The sequence below is a fragment of the Myxocyprinus asiaticus genome, chromosome 5 (assembly GCF_019703515.2).
Source record: "Myxocyprinus asiaticus isolate MX2 ecotype Aquarium Trade chromosome 5, UBuf_Myxa_2, whole genome shotgun sequence".
NCBI classification, from domain to species: Eukaryota; Metazoa; Chordata; class Actinopteri; order Cypriniformes; family Catostomidae; genus Myxocyprinus; species Myxocyprinus asiaticus.
This window is the reverse complement of record NC_059348.1, coordinates 49,494,801-49,517,654: the sequence shown is the minus strand read 5'-3', so window position 1 is coordinate 49,517,654 and position 22,854 is coordinate 49,494,801. Positions and strand designations below refer to the sequence as shown.

The 22,854-nt window shown below is 37.3% G+C and overlaps 1 protein-coding gene across 16 annotated transcripts in view; it reads right to left on the bottom strand.

The window, feature by feature from the left end:
- LOC127441108 (muscleblind-like protein 1) overlaps positions 1-22,854 on the bottom strand; it is an 89,034-nt gene that overhangs the window by 16,533 nt on the left and 49,647 nt on the right. For 12 of the 16 annotated variants that reach the window (XM_051698303.1, XM_051698301.1, XM_051698299.1 and 9 more), the window contains exons 3-5: positions 8,019-8,189; positions 7,144-7,257; positions 1,965-2,210 (exon numbers count right to left, since the gene is read on the bottom strand). In XM_051698303.1, coding sequence (XP_051554263.1) covers positions 1,965-2,210; positions 7,144-7,257; positions 8,019-8,189 — 531 coding nt within the window. The remainder of the gene's footprint in view (positions 1-1,964; positions 2,211-7,143; positions 7,258-8,018; positions 8,190-22,854) is intronic. The other 4 variants (XM_051698312.1, XM_051698309.1, XM_051698314.1 and 1 more) reach the window with 1 other exon arrangement.

Below are 22,854 nucleotides of genomic sequence, written 5' to 3'. Positions count from 1 at the left end.
GAAAATGTTTGGATTTTGTAAAATAAAAAAAAAAATAAAAAAGGCTTTTGTACAAAAGCTGGATGTGTGATTCAAATTACACTTCAACTGAAATTAAATTATAATCAAAATAACAAAGTGGTACAAAAATCATACCGACCCCTTTTACAGTGACTTAAAAATCAATCTCAACAACAGGTGGAAAATTACTAGTGGGCTACAAATTAAATCATAAATATACATATAAACATAACAATACAAATAATAATAAAAATAATTGAAAAAATAAACCATGACCTCTAGAAAGTTGAATACAAATCTCAAGCAATTACGCCTGAAAAACTGTGATTGTCAGGGACATAATTTGATGTTCTGTACTTTCAGAATATGGACATGAACTTTATTACCACCCGCTGGTGGAATCTCCAAACTGCAAATGCAGGAACTGAACTTGAACTTTGTGCTAAGTTAAGAGGTGGTATTGAAACGTATTAACACAACGACCTATTTCTCAGGAAAATAGCAATTGCGCTTTGCGCTACTTCATTTACATACATTACACCCACAGTTTGCACGCCTAGACCCACAACTCACACCCACGCCCATTTGCGCTGGCACAAAAACTGCACTTAGAATTAGCGCTCTCACGAAAATAGAGCCCTATATTGTAAAAGTACAAGTCTATGTACTTTTCATAAGGGCATATACTACAATCCCATGATGCATTGTGAATGACATGAATGAAAAACAATGGGAAAATATAAAACTATTGATTTATAGCTGTTGATTATAAATATTTAAACACTATGTTTTAAGTTTACTGCAAAATATTCAGATATATACTAGTTTATAAGTAGTTTCAGAGGCTAGAGAGACTGACTCGGTTGTGTTATGGAAGTGGACCATCGCTGCACAGCTCTTTTGGCGCACCTTGTTTGCCGCAATTCTCTGATTGGTGGATCTTTCTCTGCAGGATCATGGGTAGTGTAGTTATTCAGTACATTATGTGATTTTTTAAGTTAAAATAAAGTGGACTCATGGCTTCAACAAAAGCATATACCATCGATTAACAACCTCACGGAGATACGGGATAAAACATGTCCTACATAAAAATAAAAATAAAAGACCTCTTTATGTTCAAAATCAAGAAATTCCTAATACTAAAAATATTGAAAAAAAGTTAAGGAAATGTGTATACTCAGGGCATTCATTACTTATATATTTAAATCATTTCATTCTTTTTTTTTTTTTTTTTTTTTAAACGCATGCTCTTCACTTGGAAGCACATGTAACTTCACCTGTCCTCAGCAAGAGGTCACAATGTTAAACTTAAAAGAAAATGTTTAAAAATGCAACAAATTCATAAATATAAATATCAAATGAAAGGTAGGGATCTGTAAGATATCAAACAATACATAAAGTAAACTTTAAGTTATATTTTCCATAAACAACTGCCTATCAAAGTTGCGTCCTAACTTTGCGTCAAGATTTTCTTTTTTTTTTTTTTTTTTTTTTTACAATCCTGAATAAATCAGACAATGTCATGGTCAGCTATGACTCTGAGCACCCCTTTCCCACTTCCTGCTCATGGTGGATGCAACAGTAGGACACAAAAACACACTTTTTCACACACTATTTAAAAAAACAATATGCAATAACCAGTAAATACTGCTCAGTATGAATTAAGCAGTATGCTGTTTTTGCATTCTGAACATAACTTTTATTATACCACTTGTGTTTTTTTTTCATTCAGTGGTCAGCAGGAGACAGCAGCCACCACTGTATAGATATGTGCATGCGTGTGTGTGTGAGAAAGAAACAGAAAGCAATGTTTACTCCGTAAAAGTGAAATACCTGGACTCATGTTCATGTGTTTACGGTGTGTGCACAACAAAAGAATTCTGTAAAGACCCCAAAACAGTGGGGTTGTTGTCTCAGTACGGCAGTGTGAGATGATGTCATGGTGCTCTGTGATGACATCATACCTCCAGACGATCTGTTCTGAGGAGTTTTTGAGCCGCCGAGGCAGCAGCAGCTGCAGTGTTGGCAGCAGAGGGCACAGATGCCATCGCAGGACTGCCCGCCATCAGCATAGGTGCACTGGGCAGGATCTCTGCGGGCATCAGCCCGGGTGACACCGGGCCCAGGTACGGATTAAATGCGGCCGCAGCGGCTGCTGCAGCAGCTGCACTTGCGTTGGTCGCAAGGCTTGGTGTGACCGAAAACATAGGCTGCAACCACAAACAGAAAAAAGCAGAAATCAAAATAAACTAAGCATTATATATAAAATTGACTCTGTTTCTGTGACTTGTGAAAAAAATGAGGTCAAAGGAATATTCAGTGTTATTTGACAATTATCAAATACCCTTACAAAAAAGTTCTGTGTGGTACCATGATTCAGTGACTGTATCAGATGGTAATACCATAGTACTGTACGATTACAAAATTGTTACACTGTGGTATGTGATACTGTCAAGTAATAATACCATGATTTACCATAGTGGTAGTGCCTAATAGAAAAATGGTTTTACCATGTTTTCTCCATGAAATATTTTTATGTTAATACCATGTTTTTTGTAAGGGCATCCTATTGATCAGAACAGTTTATAATGTTTGATCAGTCAACTGTAGCAATAATTAAAAAATCTGTAATATTAAATAACAGACCCAAAAATGTAGTTACCCACATTTTATGCCAACCCACCTATACATTTATACACACTTAAAACACACTTAAACATACACTGCCTGTAAAAAGTTTTGAAACACTAGACAAAAATATAATAACAAAACAAATTTTTTTAATAATAATAAAAAAAGCTTTTGAAATGGACGACTTGGACCAATTAATAAAGAAAAGCAGCCAATAAGTGCCCAACATAGATGGGAACTCCTTCAATACTGTTTAAAAAGCATCCCATGGTGATACCTCAAGAAGTTGGTTGAGAAAATGTCAAGAGTACATGTCTGCAAATTCTAGGCAAAAGGTGACTACTTTGAAGATGCCAAAATAGAACATAGTTTTGATTTATTTGGAATTGTTTTTAGTTACAACATAATCCCCATAGTTCCATCTCCATGTTATTCCATAGTTTTGATCAGGGGTGTAGCAGTCATTTTAAAAGTGGGGGGACACAGCTGTCAGCAGGTGGCTTGCACAGACCCAACACTTACATTGCAGTATTAATATATGACAGTATATATTAATATATATGTAATTATATAAGTTTGATATAAGTACAGTATTATATTAGTGTATACATATTAGTTACTTTTAATATTTGTAGTATTTTAAATATGAAAGTTTTGCAAAATAATTGTAAAATTAGCTGCAAAAATAAAGGGCATCTTGTGGAGCACTTGCTTCTGTTTCACTCATGACAATAAAAGACTGAGCACAAACTGGTCCTGAATAAACGATTTAATCAGTTACAATAATGACAATTGTGCATGTGCACAATTTTATTTTTTACTCTGTGCTTGTGCATTGTGGAATTTAAATGTATCCAAGTGACTATGTTCACAAAAATTCGTTCAGATCCTTTTAATGATTCAGTGACCATTTCTGGTGATGCCAGAAGGTGGTGACAAATGAGTGTCTTGTGTGAAGTTAATTAGTCACTGAATCAATGATCAAAATAAAATTTTAATCCTTTAAAATGTGTATGTCTACAGACCTACAAAGAGACATTAGTAGAGGTTTTAAGCATTATAAGAACAAAGCAAATCTATAATTTCCCTAAAGTTTGTGACTTTTATCAAAAGACAACAATAATAGTCTTATAATAATTATAATGAGTTTCAATAACATCCGTATGTTTTCATGTATAAAAAAGCGTGTCTACATATCTATTCACTTCAGTATCATGCCTAAGAACACAGCAGATTTCTTTTTTCCTACAGTTTGTCGACTGCATACCAACATAGAAGTATAAAACAAGAGCTGATATTAAAAATAGCTTGACATATTTAACACAGATCTAGTAATCTGCTTAAATTGGCACAAAAAAAATAATAAAATAAAAATCAAACTATTACCTCACAAATATAATGTAAAAAGCATAACTTAATGAAGACTCATGCACTGATATAAACTCTACTTACAATGTGTGCTTAAAAGAAGGATTGGCCTTTGGCTTTTTTAGTGCAGTGCATTTCACGTAATGCTGCCAATCATGAACAATATGCCAATAAATAACTCTCATTTGTGTGTTCCTCATCTCTAGATTATTCATTTAGATCAACATCAATGCCGATAAAAAACATGGATAAATGAGCATTGTTGAAAGCAACTTTGTAGAAATGAACGGAGCTGCGTTGATTAGACTGTCTGACTTAAGGCCTATTACGTAAGGGTTGTTTCAACTCATGAAACTGCTTGACTGGATGGTCACTCAATCAGCCCAAAATAACAAAACGCAAAGAATACTGTATACAAATTCACCATTTGGACTCGGTATGGGTTTAGCTTGAAAAAGTGCAGGGGACAGAAATCATCTTTTTATAGAATGTGGGGGACGTGTCCCCCACATCCCCCGTGGCTGCTACGCCCTTGGTTTTGATGACTTTATTATTATTCTAAAATTACAATTAAAATAATATTAAAGAATGAGTAAGTGTTTCAAAACTTTTGACCGGTAGTGTGCATGAATATCATTGCTTTAGATAACAAAAAATCAAACCAAGGGGCATTTATTTCAAAGAAAGATAGCACATTTATTAAAAACAACATTTCATAAATAAAAATACACTTGGTTCACAATCAGTGTGAACTTTAGAGGAACTCACTTCATTAATCCACTACAAGCACCTTGGATTAAAAGTAATTGTAAAAATGCCTCAGAAAAGTAAAGTTAGTTCTGAGAAACAGTCTATCATTTGTTTGCAAATGCCGCTTGGTGTGATATTTTATTCAATGCAATGACATCCAGACATTGTAAGTGTGGCTTAAGTGTCCAAATACTTTTTTGGGGCCACTGTATTCATAAGCAGGACTGGGCTGTAATGGAATACATGTAACGACATTGCATATTCAGAATCCAAAAATGAAGTAATTGTATTCAACCCTAGTTACATTTTCAAGCACCTGTATTCAGAATGCAGTTAGTTTATAAACTTTTGTTAGAATACTTTTAGAATTCTTCTCTCATAATGACCACAAAATAAGGCAGATGTCAAAGAAAAAAAGTCTTGTCAATCAAGTAAGATTCTAGTAACAGCGTTTTTCTAAACACGGCATAAGCGCACGCTGCACACTTGTCCTCTCGCTCTCTATTCTCTTCCGCAGAGCAGCTGCGTGTGTGCAGTGTTGCCAGGGTTGTGCTTTTGAGACAAATTTGGCTAATTTGACATCTATTTTTGTTTCTTATTTATTAACAACAGATCATTTTCTATCGCTTAACAGATTTAAATTTTTTAATACAAATGTCAATAAAATAAATGAATTTAAATACATTTTAAAGGAATATTCCGTGTTCAATACAAGTTAAGCTCAATAGACAGCATTTGTGGCATAATGTTGATTAGCACAAAAAATTATTTTGACTCATCTCTCCTTTTCTTTACAAAAAATAAAATAAAATAAATAAAAAAAAAAAGGCAAAAATCAAGGTTACAGTGAGGCACTTACAATGGAAGTGAATGGGGCCAATTGTTAGTGGGTTTAAAGGCAGAAATGTGAAACTAATATTATAAAAGCACTTACATTAATTCTTCTGTTAAAACTCATTCATTATTTGAGCTGTAAAGTTTTTTTAAATGGTCAGTTCTACAATCCTTTTTGTGTTTGTTGACATAACATCATTGTAATTGTAATTGTAATAAAGTTGTAATTGGATACAACTTTACACAGAAAAGGTTAGTAAGTGAGGTGGTAAAATACACTGGCTACCACCCCTGGAGTTCGCTAGTTCGCTAGTTCGAATCCCAGGGTGTGCTGAGTGACTCCAGCCAGGTCTCCTAAGCAACCAAATTGGCCCGGTTGCTAGGGAGGGTAGAGTCACATGGTGTAACCTCCTTGTGGTCGCTATAATGAGGTTCGTTCTCGGTGGGGCGTGTGGTGAGTTGAGCGTGGATGCCGCAGTGGGTGGCTATGTCTCCGTGGCCATGCACTCAACAAGCCACGTGATAAGATGTGCGGGTTGGCGGTCTCAGACGCGGAGGCAGCTGGGATTCGTCCTCCACCACCCGGATTGAGGCGAATCACTAAGTGACCACGAGGATTTAAAAGCGCATAGGGAATTGGGCATTCCAAATTGAAAAAAAAAAAAAAAAAAGTTAGTAAGTCATTTTTATCACACTAAAATGATGTTAAAATGCATATTGTTTGTGTCTTGTGACTATACTTTTTTGTGTTCAAAAATTGGCCCCCATTCACTTCCATTGTAAGTGTCTCACTGTAACCTCGATGTTTGCTTTTTTTAAAGAAAAGGAGGGACGAATGTTGGTAATCAGCATTACGCCACAAATGCTGTCGATTGAGATTAACTTGTGTGCCTTGATTTTCCTTTTTTCTTTTTGAGATTAACTTGTATTGAACCCAGAATATTCCTTTAAATAAATCTATATCAAATAGCACTGTCTGTGACTGCTTAGAGACAGTAAAAAATAAACGTCTTGTTAAAAGCTGAAATTCATGAAAGAAATGGTGCCATACTGTAATCACTTTGGAATAATCGTATTATTATTTCTTAAAAAATAAGCTGTGAAACAATTTTCTTTTAAAATATTATCAATTTTGAAAACAAAAAAACAAACCCACATTTTTATTAAACGAGCGCTGTCAGCGACTGCATGTGTCTTTCAGCATTACTTGCGCATTAATCTGAGTGGAAGGAGAAAAAAATCCAATCATACACTATTTTCTCATCTAGTTCTTTTTTCACTTTGAGTCTCACGAAATGCAATAGTTTTCATCGTAAAGAAATAATGAAATCACTAGTTTAGTAAAAACCTTTAATGTCTGTATTGGTATGTGAGTATTGATCAGTATCGGAAGTATCGATACTTTAGGACTGATCCGCCTGTCCCTACGGCACACCGTTTTAACAATCAGCGCGCTGTCAACTGTGCACCAGTATAAATATAGCCGGCAATGTTTTTTCACAATTATAACATTAGATTATGATACATTGATTCCCGCGATTGTAATTGCTGTGTAAATACATTTATGCAGCTGCAGATGCGGCTTCTGTGCCGAGCTTTGCAGTTTAAAGATGGACAGCTCTCAATAAGCATTTGGTGAGTCATGTCCACATCGGAATCTTGCAGAAAGTAGATCTGTTGAAAAATAGCAGTTATAAACAACACAAGAATAGGTGAAATATGGGAGAAAGTACTGCAAAAACTGGGAGAGGTTAAAGGAATTGAAGAAGATCAGAGGTGCTCCAACAACAACAGAAAAACCTAATGTAAAAAGCTTCTGTACAATTTGTAGCTTCTAGACATATGGGAGGCCAGTTCAGTGTGACACGTATTGAAAGATACAGGCATATTAATAATTATATCTCACTTTCTAAAAAAAACATCTCATATGAAGTGATTCACAAAAAAAAACAAAAAAAAGGAAGAGTAAAATAATTAAAAGCACCCTAAAATTAAAATATCAAATTAAAATATTCCGTATAGAAAAACATTAGTGTCCGACTCCACATCTTAATTAAAGAAAATAGCTATTCAGATTCACTTAAATGTTATAAGTGGAGGTGAAGAGGTTCAGATGACATAACAATGACATATCACATATAATTCTTTAAATTGTGCCTTGCCTTTATGAATATGTATTCTAAATGTATTCTGAATACATTACTTTTTATGTGATATATTTGTATATGAGAGAGCATTTAGTATCCAGCCCAGAATACTTTCCTTAAGTATTCTGCCCAACCCTGTTCATAAGTACATTTCAAACACTCACACACTTACAAAACGAGCAAAAGATTAATTAATTACAATGGAATCATGTTAAGAGAAAATGCTATTCAAAACTGCCTTTTCTCAGAGGTGGGTGTTGTTATGCCTTGAAAAGAATCAAGCCTCACCATTGGCTGAAGCTGACTTCCTGGCATGATGGCATTGGCTAGCTGCATCTGCTGGGCAAGCATTGCCATGTTCTTCTGCTGGATCAAATTGTTACGGCCGTTTATCTCCAGCTGTGTCTTCAGGTGTGGAGGAGGGTGCAGGTACTTGCAGTTCTCTCTGGAACAGCGACCCTGAGAGAAACAAGAATAAGAAAGAGAGAGAGAGAGAGAGAGAGAGAGAGAGAAGGAGAAAGAAAGACGGAAGGCGTAGAGAGAAAGAGCATGCGGAGAAAAGAAAATAAGAAATATATAAATTGTTGTTTTCTTAAACTACGGGCAATTTCATGTTTCACAGATTTCAAATATAAATTATTTTTAGAATAATTATGACTGTGCTTCAATCATTTCCACAGCGACCAACAATTCTGCCACAACAGTGTCAGTGAAAAGCAAGCTTGAAATCAAATACAAGGCATTTGATGTGTGATGAAAACACATCAATTCTCATTATCACCCCTGTAATTTCCACCACAGAATGCTTTCCAACACGATACATAATTTGAAATGTACAGGAAAGGACATTGTGGTGGATATGTTCATGACGTTTCAGTAAAATGACAAAAATTGTAATTCATTTACATTCACTTTGTTAGTAGACAAATTGTTACATTTTTAGTAGACAAATTAAATAAACTATTGAGAGTGTGAAAAGTGTGTTTTTAGGGAATTTATTAAATCTCCAGGGCCAAAAATGCCCATATAAATGACCTAATACATTATTAGAGGCATATCAATTTGAAAATACATTTTAATGGCATGCAACTGGCATCTCCTGTTTTGGTTCATTCTCTCTGTTTGACTTTCGATTATAGAAACACCGTGTTCTTTTCCAGCTGACAGTATTGAGTGTATGGGAAAGCCCTGAGCTCTGATGTATCTGACAGCACCCTCGGCAGCTGCTTTCAGCCCATGTGGAATCCGGCCTGACAGCCTGTCACTCAATTGATTAGCAGAGTATTGACTAATGAGTCACGTCAGTGCGAGAGAAATTCAGCTGATGAGTTTATGGATCTACAGTAACCCCGTGTGACCCCCACCCTCTTACACCGAGATGATGCGTGTCTTTATTTGGGCTGCGTTGGTGAGAATATGAGGAAGCTGTCCTTTCCTTAGCAGTCAGTCATTAATCTGCCCTCATTTGACGCCACATGTCTGCAGTGACGGTCCACCCCTGTCTGTCTGCTGTGGCCAAAAACAGAGCCCCCATAAACTCTTATTGTCCATTTCCGTGGTTACATTTTTAATTATAGCAGTAGGTTTGGTTCTGAACAGGCCCTAACCGGTTGACACCACATGGTTAATTAAGTTGTGGGAAGTTGCGAATGAATCTACTTTTGTCTCCTCAACACTTTCAGTGCAACAAAAGTCAAGTCAATTTTATTGGTAGAGCACTTTGCACAACACATATTGTTTCAAAGCAGTTTTACAGCAAGTCAGTGAGCAAGCCAATGGCAACTGTGGCAAGGGGGAAACAAAACGCATAAGATGTTAAAAACTCCAAAAGATGTTAAAATTGTGAAGGGTGAAAAGCTTTGAGAGGATCCAGACTCAGCTGTGGAAATAAATGTATGCTATTATTTTACAAAGCATTTGCATTTGCTAGAACAGAGCTAAGTGAATTTCAACTAAACATCAACCAAAGTGAACAATAATCATAACTATGACTTCAAACTAATAGTTGTAAACTATAAACAACAAAACTACATTAACAACATTAAACAGCACAAAACATATTAATCCATCCATCCATCCATATCTAACTATCTATCTATCCATCCATCCATCCATCCATCCATCCATCCATCCATCTGGTTTAGGGTTATCTACACATTTTTAAATTTGTGTATTTCAATTTCACGATAAAATGTCATCAAATTGAATTGAGTATCTTTAACAAAATAAAGTTAAAAAACTAAACATTTTAAGTTTTGCTTATTTAATTTTGTTTAAACTTACACAGTTCAATTTGATGGATTTTTTTAATGAAATTGAAATGTGTAAATCTTAAAAATAGGCAAACATATTTTTTTGTCTGTATTTATCTAATTGATGCTTTTTTCTAGCTAGATAGTGGTTTGTCTTTCTGTAATGTCTATATAACCCTAAAACTTTAAACATTTAAAACTTTCAGACAAGGCTTTTTTCAAGCCAACATCAAAGTCTGTTTTCGCAAACAAAACCCTATGGCAGGCATGCCAGCATTGGCATGCAGATGGGTAATCAGTGGCACGCCTGCAACGGCAAGAGAAGAGTAGAATATTTTATTCATATGAAATTCCGCACCTGCATTCTAATCTACATATTTTTATTTATTTATTTTTTTCCCCTTCCCTTCACGCCACCCACCACGGCAACCACGCTCAACTCACCATGCGCCCCACCGAGAACGAACCACATTATAGCGACCACGAAGAGTTTACCCCATGTGACTCTACCCTCCCTAACAACTGAGCCAATGTGGTTGCTTAGGAGACCTGGCTGGAGTCACTCAGGACACCCTGGGATTCGAGCTAGCGAACTCCAGGGGTGGTAGCCAGCGTATTTTACCACTGAGCTACCCAGGACCCTCTAATCTACATCTTGATATAATCCTTCCTCATGATCATGAAGCATGTATTAATGAGCTGAATGGGAGGCTAAACAAAAAGTTTAAATGTGTATACCCAACTGCAGTATACCCAACAGACTCGTGCAGCACGTGCAAGCCATTCGCACATCACGAGCGGCAGCGCTTCACTTTCGGTTAATCGCGTGAGTAAACGCACCCGCTTTGCTTCGGTCAGGCTGCACGGATAACAGCCTACATTCTGTGTTTCATTTGTTTCTTTTTGCTTTCAGAACAACACGTCATGTAATAAGGAAAACACCACTATTAATCCCTGAACCATGGTCACACTCAAAATTACATTAAACAATTAAAAGAGAAAACATAAACCCACATCGTGTGGTTCAAAAATCTATTCAAAATATAAATTAAAACCGGAAATAACGTTTTAGGATTTTGCAGGTGCGATTCACCAAAAAGGGCTAGTTGATCGGCTTGTGATGCGCGAATGGCTTTCACACGCAGCACGAGTTTTATCACACTTTAATAGTGTTTAGTCTCCCATTCAGCTGATGAAAACATGCTGCGTGATCATGAGGAAGGATTACATCAAGATGTAGATTGGAATGCAGGTGCGAAAAACGTAAATAAAATAGATTGCTCCTCTCTCGCTGTTGCTTGCGTGCTAGTGATTACATGATTACAATGACATAAGATTCCACACAATTTCGTGATCAGTAATCAAATAAGCAAATTTGTGACATTAACTGTGTTAACTCATTTTGTACAAAAGGACAGGTTTTCTTTCATTAAAGCACTTTCACAAGATGCTCTGTGAAAATTCACATGCAAGATCTTTCACATGCGAGTTTTGCACAAAACTCAATCAATAAATTTTTTCACTCAAACTGTTGTACTGATAATATCATTTGTACTGAAAAATAAACGATTAAAATAGAAAAATGCAAAATAGAAACATTTTCACAAGTGGACTCAATATCTTCTGAGTATAAGATGTTAAATAAACATTGTGCTAGAGAGGTCATGCCAGTTAAAATGAGGTCAGAGAAAATAGCCGTGAGTCAGGTTCCTCCAAGCAGTTCCCCCTGCAATATCACACACACATACACACCCCCTCAATGTTGAGCCCTCTCATGAGTTTGTCCTTGTCCGCCTATAATATGTTAACAGTTGTAATCAATTCATCCTGGTCATGATGATGTCACAAGTCAAGATCTCCACAGGCTGCAGCGAAACTTCAAGTGCGATCCAAGTGAATGAGGTTTTAACATAACACGGAAGTTTTCCAGACACAAATAAACCAAGAACTTTCCCACTACATGTCCTTTATAGGCCTGAATTGGACTAAATATGTGTCAGAGAGACCAACAATCCAATCATTCCCTGCCCTGAGTTACAACTCAATGTTTTCACCAACACTTTAAAGGGATAGTTCACCCAAAATTGAAAATTCTGTCACCATTTATTCACCCTGCCACTTCATTTGCCAAATTATGCAGTATTCAACCAGAGCACACTTCGTGGAATAGTCTATCACACAGTGCTTCGGAAGAGATATACTGTAAACTGCAATTTTTAATATCTCTTTCAGCATTGGACTGCCAAAACTGGATTTAATATGCACAATAAAGGTATTTATTTCCAAGATGTTGTAGAGTAGTGTTATCTGTGCAGCAAATGGACTCATTTTGATCCTTTACACAGGAAAGAGCCATGCAGTTTAACACTTTTACCTTCTTATCGCATTAACACACCAACACTGATGTGACCTTAAAACACCTGTGCAACGATCACATTTTCACAACACAACACATCAGCAGATAGGTAACACGTAGTACAAAAAATAATACGCCAGTTTATTGATAGGCCTACTTTCTAGACTATTTTACTACAAAAACAAAACAAAAAATCATTTTCTTAATCAGTAGGCCTATATTTGTCTTGTTGTCCAGTAAAAATATCTAAACCTTTGTATTAAAGATATTAAGTCTTGTTTTCAGAGAAATGTAACAAAAGTTTGTGATATTAATGCTTAAAAAGAGAAAAACCTGTTTTAAAAGTTTCTTTTTCTTACCCCATTGGCAAAAAATTAAATAAAATAAAATATCACCACATTTTGGTAGACTTCTCTGAAAACATTATTTTGCTTCTCGAGTAAATGTGTCTTGTTTTAAGGATGTTTGAAGATTTTTACTGGAAAACAAGACAAAATACTGAGTAAAAAATTATTTATGCAGTGTATTGTTTGCCTTTTACTTCTAATATAAACACATTTAGATTTAATTAACTTTCTACATTTGTCCAGCTATCCATATACCATAGTGTTTGAGGCTTTGAGCTTAAAGCTAAAAACAGCTGGCAGAACATTCTAGAACTGTAGACTAAGTTTGCTATCTTGTCTATGCAGCATGTAAAAAAATAACACACACACATGCATACACACACACACACACACACACACACACACACATACACACACATGCATGCAAATGTGTGCTGGCCAGTCAAAGAGTCTTTATTTTGCATTTTGTGAGCTGAAGTTTCTCCCATCTGCTAAAGGCATTAGGCAAGCTGGCACTGTGAGGCGTCACTTAGTTGCCAGAGAATGAAATCAGTACTCGATACTCAGTACTCTATCTTTATACTGTATGTCTCCCTATGTGTCTGGAACTTTTGTGTTGTGTGGAGAGCTTATGAGCTTTTTAAGTTTATTAGAGGTGTCTAACAACTCAAAATGAACATTTAGCAGAGATGGCCCACTTCTATTAAAATGAATGGAAGAACCTGGAATGCCCAACGGCAGCCAACGGTCAATGAAAATAATATAGCCTCATCACCGCTGCCTTTAAACACAGAGCGCGCATCTCCTTGGGAGACCGGTCCCCTACCTGCTGGCGTCTTTGCAGGTCCAGGAACGGAGCGGTGAGGGTCCGATGCGAGTTAGATGTGTCGCTGGACCCGCACCCCTAGCGCGAGTTAGATGCGACGCCGGGGACTGGAGCATGCGTTGCGTTGTGACCAATACAATTTTACTGCTTATTTGAAATATGTTCTTTAATCATAATCTAAACCAACCCTTTTGGAGATTTCGGTCTACTTGAATGGGGAAAGACCGAAATAGAAAATAGAAAAATAGCTGCCCAAACTGCCCAAGAGTGTTCCAAAAATGGCGGCCGAGTGGACAGACTTACCTTGAAAAAGAGACTTTGTTGAAAGGTTTTATATATATATATATATATATATATATATATATATATATATATAAACATAGTATATACTGTGTGTTTATATATATATATATATATATATATATATGTGTGTATAACTTATATGAAACACTTCTGCTAGAGAATCTTCAATTTACAGTATATTTGTTCTTTTAAAAATGTACTTGTCACTCCGCTGGACTATATAAACAAACTTCAAAACAGCAAAAAGGTGATGAAAAATAAACATTAACCAGTATTTCATCATCTAGGATTACATACTTCCTTTTATACATTCATACAAATACGGAATTCTCGGCTCTCTATCGACATCTGTGGTTAAAACATAAAATTGAAAGTTACTTGCAGAGGAACATTGTTTAGTTTTTTGCTTCAGTTGTGCTTTGGCACTGCTTTATTTGCACGGACGAATCTGATGGTTTGAGGTTTACTCAATGTTGCCGGTGATCACCATTTCTTAGTGGATCTGACCAGCAAAACCAAGAGTCGTAAAAGACTTATTTCCGAAAAATATGTCATCCAAGCCAGTAGCATATCTGCCGCCAGACCTTCTTTTCATTGTTTATAGACATGACGTAAACTAGCAAGGACGAATGACGGAAGCCTGAAATTTCCCGCCAAGTAGAACACAACATATCTGAATGAACTGTAAAATCATTAATGTAGGCTTATTGAAAAATTAAATAAGAAATCCTCCCTAGTGTACCTTAAACCTAAAATCTTAATATATATATATATAAAAAAAAAAAAAAAAAATCATGTTATTTGTCAACTACCCAAATGCAAATGCTGAAAGCGGTTAGCAGATCTTCATGTGTGTGTGTACTGTAGGCGGATCTGTACATGCAGAAGGGTGTGTGTGGGGTGAGAACATTCAGTGCAAGGTGTGTCAGGCCCACAGGACTTGAGCATTTGCGATAGATGTACATTGTCTGACCTGCTGAGAAAAGACGCAAAAAAAGAAAGGAAAAAAAAAGAGGCAGGGCAGAGGTGAAAAAATGGGGCGACCATCAGGGGGAAGGATAAAATTGAGACGTGTTTATGGGAGTTGGGTGATACGGGGTGAGCCGTGTGTGTCAGTGGTAACGGAGTCAAGTTGCATTCACCCCAGCTAACCCCACTCGCCCCTTACCATACACTTCTGTGGTGAAGTAGCATAGGGGCCCGGGTCACATTGCAGACATGTGTAAAAACACACTAACTGTGCTTTTAAGGAAATTCTGCAAAATACTGTGCTAAAATGATTCATATAACTGAAGAGTCGTTCACTGGGTTAAAATGATTCTTTTCCATCAAACCAAGGGCTCTGTGGTCAGATTGTGCTCCATTAAAAGACTGTTCCAGGTTAAATACAAGTTAAGATCAGTTAATTTGTGACATAATGTTGACATAAAAAACATGGTAACACTTTATAATAAGATTCCATTTGTAAACATTAGTTAACAACATTAGTTAACATGCACTAACAATGAACAATACTTATTAAGCATTTATTAATCTTAGTTAATGGTACTTTCAACATATACTAATACATTTTTAAAATCAAAAGTTGTATTTGTTAACATTTAATGCACTATAATCCGTGTATCATTCGTGTATCATTTGCTCATTTCATATTCAATTAGGAATTCAAAATCGAAAAAAAATACTTGTTATTTCATTGTTAGTTTACAAAACCAGTATTAAAAAACAAATAATGACTTGTCTTTCGTAATTTGGATTTAATGCTCAAGTTAAAAATAGGAATGTGATAACATATTTTTAGAGTGACAGAATCACTTACTAACCTTATCTGTGCAAGTTATATCCAATACCGGGATTACAAAATGTTGTTGTCATGACAACAGAGTAGTAATATTGGATATAATTTTACACAGATAAGGTTAGTAATTGATTTTATCACACTAAAATCATTTTAACATGTATAATGTTTATGTCTTGTGGCTATACTTATGAAACAGTATGTATTTTAATGTTTATGAACTGGCCCCATATTCACCTCCATTGTACTGTTAGTGTCTTACTCTAATTTTGATTTTTGCTCTTTTTTTAATAAATGAGGGATGCTTGGAAATTATTATTACTATTATTATTTTGGAAAGCACCATTATACCACAAATGCTGTTGACTGAGTTCAACTTGAACCCCTGTTTTTAATTTTCTAAAAATGAAATCATATTTTGATATAGCATTTGAGATTTATGAAGAGTAAGAATACCACTAAGTTATTAAACTAATTGGAAAGCCTTGGAATTGACCCTTTGCTAAGCCCCGCCTTAAAAGCGCTTATGACCAATCCTGTCTTCGCAACTGTTGCCCTGCCGCCATTGCTCTGACGCGCTTTTACTATTTTACAATGACAGCCGATGGGAGTAATGTGTTTGAGTACTTTTAAGCAGGATTTTATCAAAATAAGCAAAATAATTTCAAACACGTTGTTGCCGGGTCATTTGTAATAGTGACACGAGTTCTTTTTCAAAATAACCTTTAAATAAATCTGGAGAAGAGCATGTTATGGATTAAACTGTGTTTCTAAACATTTAACATCTGCAACGACTTTGTTTTATCTTGGTGCGTGAGCACGTAGCGGAATGCGTACGTTAATTTCAACCCACGATCAGAAATTGCAAGCAACTCTATGGCCCGTGGATAATTTTATAAATACTCGAATGGCCCTTAATGGGAAAATGTTTCCTCACCCCTGTTATAGAGTTTACACTTTTCGGGGAAATCAACCTGAATGGCTTACTTGGAAAGTTTTTGGAAATATAAAACAAATCCTACAATTACATAACTTTAATTCAATTTTCAGTGAATCTAGTGCAGTCTGGCCAGTTCACATAGCACCTGCCTCAAGCGCTAATTTGAAGCTCTTCCTTTCTTGTGTGTGTTGTTTTTTCGCAGGGGTGTAAATCTTTCAGTTGCGCATGGCAGGAAATGCATTTGAAACTGGATCGTCAGACAGAGTGCAGTGTAAACCGCCCTGTCAGTGAAATCAGAGAGGCTACAGGGAAAGTCATTCCTGACTGTCACTCTGCCTCTCGACAGCTGAGAGAGAGAGAGAGAGAGAGAGAGAGAGAGAGAGAGAGAGAGAGGATGCACTGATATGGCAGGTCATTTAGTTCATTGGTTGCACATGGCAACATATCAGCTCTGTTCCATTACTTAGTGAGTTGCCTTGTTATCAGCTGTCTACAAAGGCAACTACCTTCTAACACTGTGCCCTAACCAATTTTCCAACGTCAACTAATTTGCGTCCACACTGAATGCAAAATCCATCACTCTTTCTAAAGTACTTTAATTACTATTAGTCAATAAAGTGACAGTTCACCCAAAAATTCTGTCAACATTTACTCACCCTCATGTTGTTCCAAACATGTATCACTTTCTTCGTAGAACACAAGAGGAGATGTTAGGCAGAATGTTAGGGACTGACAGATTCATGACAGAGTCACCATTCATTTTCACTGAACAAATAAGATGCAATGAAAGTGAATGGTGACTGCAACTGTCAGTCCCTAACATTCTGCCTATTTTGTGTTCCACATATGCAGGTTTGGAACAACATGAGGCTAAGTAAATGAATAAATACTGAATAGATGTTGAGATGTATATATATATATATATATATACACTATATTGCCAAAAGTATTCGCTCATCTGCCTTTAGACGCATATGAACTTAAGTGACATCCCATTCTTAATCCATAGGGTTTAATATGATGTCGGCCCACCCTTTGCAGCTATAACAGCTTCAACTCTTCTGGGAAGGCTTTCCACAAGGTTTAGGAGTGTGTTTATGGGAATTTTTGACCATTCTTCCAGAAGCGCATTTGTGAGGTCAGACACTGATGTTGGACGAGAAGGCCTGGCTCACACTCTTCACTCTAATTCATCCCAAAGGTGCTCTATCGGGTTGAGGTCAGGACTCTGTGCAGGCCAGTCAAGTTCTTCCACACCAAACTCGCTCATCCATGTCTTTATGGACCTTGCTTTGTGCACTGGTGCGCAGTCATGTTGGAACAGGAAGGGGCCATCCCCAAACTGTTCCCACAAAGTTGGGAGCATGGAATTGTCCAAAATCTCTTGGTATGCTGAAGCATTCAGAGTTCCGTTCACTGGAACTAAGGGGCCAAGCCCAGCTCCTGAAAAACAACCCCACACCATAATCCCCCCTCCACCAAACTTCACAGTTGGCACAATGCAGTCAGACAAGTACCGTTCTCCTGGCAACTGCCAAACCCAGACTCGTCCATCAGATTGCCAGATGGAGAAGCGTGATTCGTCACTCCAGAGAACGCGTCTCCACTGCTCTAGAGTCCAGTGGCGGAGTGCTTTACACCACTGCATCCGACACTTTGCATTGCACTTGGTGACGTATGGCTTGGATGCAGCTGCTTGGCCATGGAAACCCATTCTATGAAGCTCTCTACGCACTGTTCTTGAGCTAATCTGAAGGCCACATGAACTTTGGAGGAAAGTTGGCGAGCTCTGCGCACTATGCGCCTCAGCATCCGCTGACCCCACTCTGTCATTTTACGTGGCCTACCACTTCGTGGCTGAGTTGCTGTCATTCCCAATCGCTTCCACTTTGTTATAATACCACCGACAGTTGACTGTGGAATATTTAGTAGCGAGGAAATTTCACGACTGGACTTGTTGCACAGGTGGCATCCTATCACAGTACCACGCTGGAATTCACTGAGCTCCTGAGAGTGGCCCATTCTTTCACAAATGTTTGTAGAAGCAGTCTGCATGCCTAGGTGCTTCATTTTATACACCTGTGGCCATGGAAGTGATTGGAACACCTGAATTCAATTATTTGGATGGGTGAGCGAATACTTTTGGCAATATAGTGTATATATATATATATATATATATATATATATATATACACAGTATATACATGGGAGGTAATTTCTTTATGTACTCATGGTTGTGACGTAAACATTATGAACGATCAATTTTTACAGATTACTCTCTATATTTAGGTTTGGGAAGGGCAAATGGGCAAGAAAATTGCTTGTTTTACATCAGAGGTTGCCTTTACGTTTTAGCGCTAGCTTTGTCAATTTAATCAAGAATTGTTCTCTCAGCTCTATAATTGGCTGATGCTCCTTTTTACAGCTGGATTGAAATTCCAATGGAAAAAGTGAACTCATCTCAAGTTTCAGAAAGTTCAGCTGACTGCACAGGGCTGGGAGAGAATTCTAGATGTCTCAAGGTCTTCTTTCTGAAAGGCATAGACCTTATTCACGCAAACGCCATCTTTGAGTTTGAATGGGAATGACAATGAGGCTGTGAGGGATAGATTTACACCCTCATCAATGGGCTGTACTGCATTTTAAATTGTTTTTGGATCGTTCCGCAGACAAAACATGGATAAAAAAATCTGTCCAAGAACATTCAGTATACAAAGAACTCCAGACAACACGAGTTGTGGAAAATCAGATGTGATCTAGGAACTTTATATAGCTTTATACCGTTCGTGCCATTGAAGAGATGGTAAGTGCATCCCTCACAGCCTCGTTGTCATTTCCATTAAAAATCAAAGATGGGGAGGGGTAGCTCAGTGGTAAAGACGCTGGCTACCACCCCTGGAGTTCGCTAGTTCGAATCCCAGGGCGTGCTGAGTGACTCCAGCCAGGTCTCCTAAGCAACCAAATTGTCCCGGTTGCTAGGGAGGGTGGAGTCACATGGCGTAACCTCCTCCTGATCGCTATAATGTGGTTCGTTCACGGTGGGGCACGTAGTGAGTTGAGCGTGGTTGCCGCGGTGGATGGCGTGAAGCCTCCACACGCGCTATGTCTCCGTGGCAACGTGCTCAACAAGCCACGGGTTGATGATCTCAGACGCGAAGGCAACTGGAATTCGTCCTCCACCACCCGGACTGAGGCGAATCACTACGTGACCACGAGGACTTAAAAGCACATTGGGAATTGGGCATTCCAAATTGGGAGAAAAAGGGGAAAAATCCCCCCAAAAATAAAAAATAAATCAAAGATGGCGCTAGCATGAATTAGGTCTATACAGTAGCTTTAACGCAGAGAGCTAGCAACGTGATACAGAATGCTCCTGTTATAATCAATTATGTTGTTTTTTTACACACGCTTGCAGTGTAAACTCGATATACAGCTGTCTTCAAGCTGGTTACAGGCAATCAAATAATGTACAGAATTGTATCAAATCAGCTCTAGCAGCATGTTGTTGCCACTAAAATTTTTAGAAGAGATGAAATGTTTCCAGAATGGTGTGTAAGTGAGCTTTAAGGGACTGTTCACGCAAATATGAAAATTCTCTCATCATTTACTCAACCTCATGGCATCCCAGATGTGTATGACTTTCTTTCTTCTGCTGAACACAAACAAAGATTTTTAGAAGAATATCTCAGCTCTCTAGGTCATACAGTGCAAGTGAATGGTGACCAGAACTTTAAAGATCCAAAATGGACATAAAGGCAGCATAAAAGTAATAAGTCCATAAGTCTCCAGTGGTTAAATCCATGTCTTCTAATGTGATATGCTAGGTGTGGGTGAGAATCAGATAAATATTTAAGCCCTTTTATTTATTTTTTTTAAATTTTTTTTTACAAATAAATCACCTCCCTGCCCAATCGGTGGCGATATGCACGAAGAATGCAAATCACCAAAAACAAAAGAAGAATGTGAAAGTGAAAGTGGAGATTTATAGTAAAATAGGACTCAAATATTGATTTGTTTCTCACCCACACCTATCATGCCACATCTGACGACATGGATTTAATGTCTAGAGTCGTCTGGATTACTTTTATGCTGCTTTTATGTGCTTTTGAAGATTCAAAGTTTAAATCTTTGTGTTCTGCAGAAGAAAGTCATATACATCTGGGATGACATGAGGGTGAGTAAATGATGACAGAATTTTCATTTTTGGGTGAACTATTCCTTTAAGAGCAGGCAGAGGATAGAATACGGTCTTATCTTTGTGTATAGTGTCACCCACTGCTGTCCCTCGCCAACAGAGTCCTTTTGTACTTGCGGTGACTTAGTTTACTGACAGACATGTTTGGAGTGTGTGTGCGCAAATGTCTCTGTGCTCGATAGCGATCTAGCTCTTCATTTTCATTAAGACACCCTTCTTTCGTTCTTTCTTTTGTTGCTGGAGGCAAGAGAGAGAGAGAGAGAGAGAGAGAGAGAGAGAGAGAGAGAGAGAGAGAGAGAGAGAGAGAGAGAGAGCGTCAGAGCTTGGTCAGCTGTCATGTTGGCTGTCGCTCCGTCTGCCAAATCTTTTCTCGTTAACAGTTTCTTTGCTTCTTTCTTTTTTCTCCACGTATAACCCTCTTTGACACTGCCATTGGCTCTCGCTGTACACGTTTGTTGTCGCTGTCTAACGCCTGTCATGACTTACTTACACATTTCATATGCTACCACATGCCTCGCTAATCCAGACCAAAAGGGTGGGGTCAAAGGTTACAGACCTGCCTGCAGTCATTAATGTCATTTGGATCCTTGTACTTCCTCACACACACACACACGCGCGCGCTTTACCATTCCTGTATGATAACCTTATCAGTGTGATATTACGTGGATCTCAGTAACAGGATTAACTGTGTTCTCAGTAGCTTTAGGGCACTTTACCCATTTAGCAGGGATGTGAGCTGTCCAGTGTGACACAGGATTAGGATTATAATCCCTGGATTATTCGTATAGTCTCTATGGGATTATCAATCTCTCTTGCACTTACTCTCGAAGGGAAGGTGATCTCTTTCAGGTCCTGTGCAGGGCTTTTCCACCAATATCTAATGTGTGGAAACTCAGCTAATACTTATCAAATGCAGTTTAGTCTAGTTTGATTGTCTATGATGTGTTCTAAATAATTTATAGGCATTAGAAATTATCCAGTAGATATGGTGCACAAAATAGACAGAGATGTTCGGACTAGACAGTATGCTTGGAATGGCATAATACTACTTGTAATATGTTTGCAGTATGCATACTGTGTATGGTATTGACATATTCTCTATATGAAATACCCAATAAATGTACTAGATTTCTTGATTCATTATTTGAATGGACTGCCAAAACACATTTGGACTGAAAATACTACACTTAATAAAATATTGAAATTAGTGAGGTCATGCAACAACAAGTTTTACAGTTTATAACAGTTTCTTTACTGTATATTACTGTTTATAAAGTTAAAATATCTTCTGAAGACATGGATTTAACAACTGGAGTCTTATGGTTTACTTTTATGTTTCCTTTATGTGATTTTTGGAGCTACAAATGTCTGATCACCATTCACTTGCACTATATGGACCTACAGAGCTGAGATATTCTTATAAAAATCTTCATTTGTGTTCTGCTGAAGAAAGAAAGTCATACACATCAGGGATGGCATGAAGGTGAGTAAATAATGAGAGAATTGTAATATTTGGGTGAACTATCCCTTTCATTGTTACATCCTGCATTCTTTTTATATACGATTGCAGCAAGGTCTTACTACAAAGAAGCAAAAGTAGCAAAGTATGTTGTAAGGAAGCATTCAATTTCGAACATACAGTACCACCATCTAACTGGCATTTAAACTATTATCATAGCTTGTAAACTTAAAAAAATCGACTTTTTAAAATCTACTTTAATCCTCTCTTCTCTCTCTCTCTCTCTCTCTCTCTCTCTTTCTTCATATGTCCATTGCTTTGATAATTGAATTCAGTCTTTTCGATCCTTTTTCATAAATACACATCAGAATGAGCTCAGCTTAGACTGAGGACTCTGTTGCTAAGAAACCATGACCACGACAGACACAAGGTTTGAGCAAACAGCCTGTGGAGGGCTAGTCATATGCGCATCATTGTGTGAGAAATGCAATGCAAAACCTCAAAAATGTTGGTAATTATATTCTTTTTACCTATGATATGAAGCTTCACAAATGAACCCAAATGCACTCAAAACACACTCTCACATAATCACCCATGCATTTGGTGAGTATTTGAACGATTCCATTAAGATGATTGCTTAAACAATAT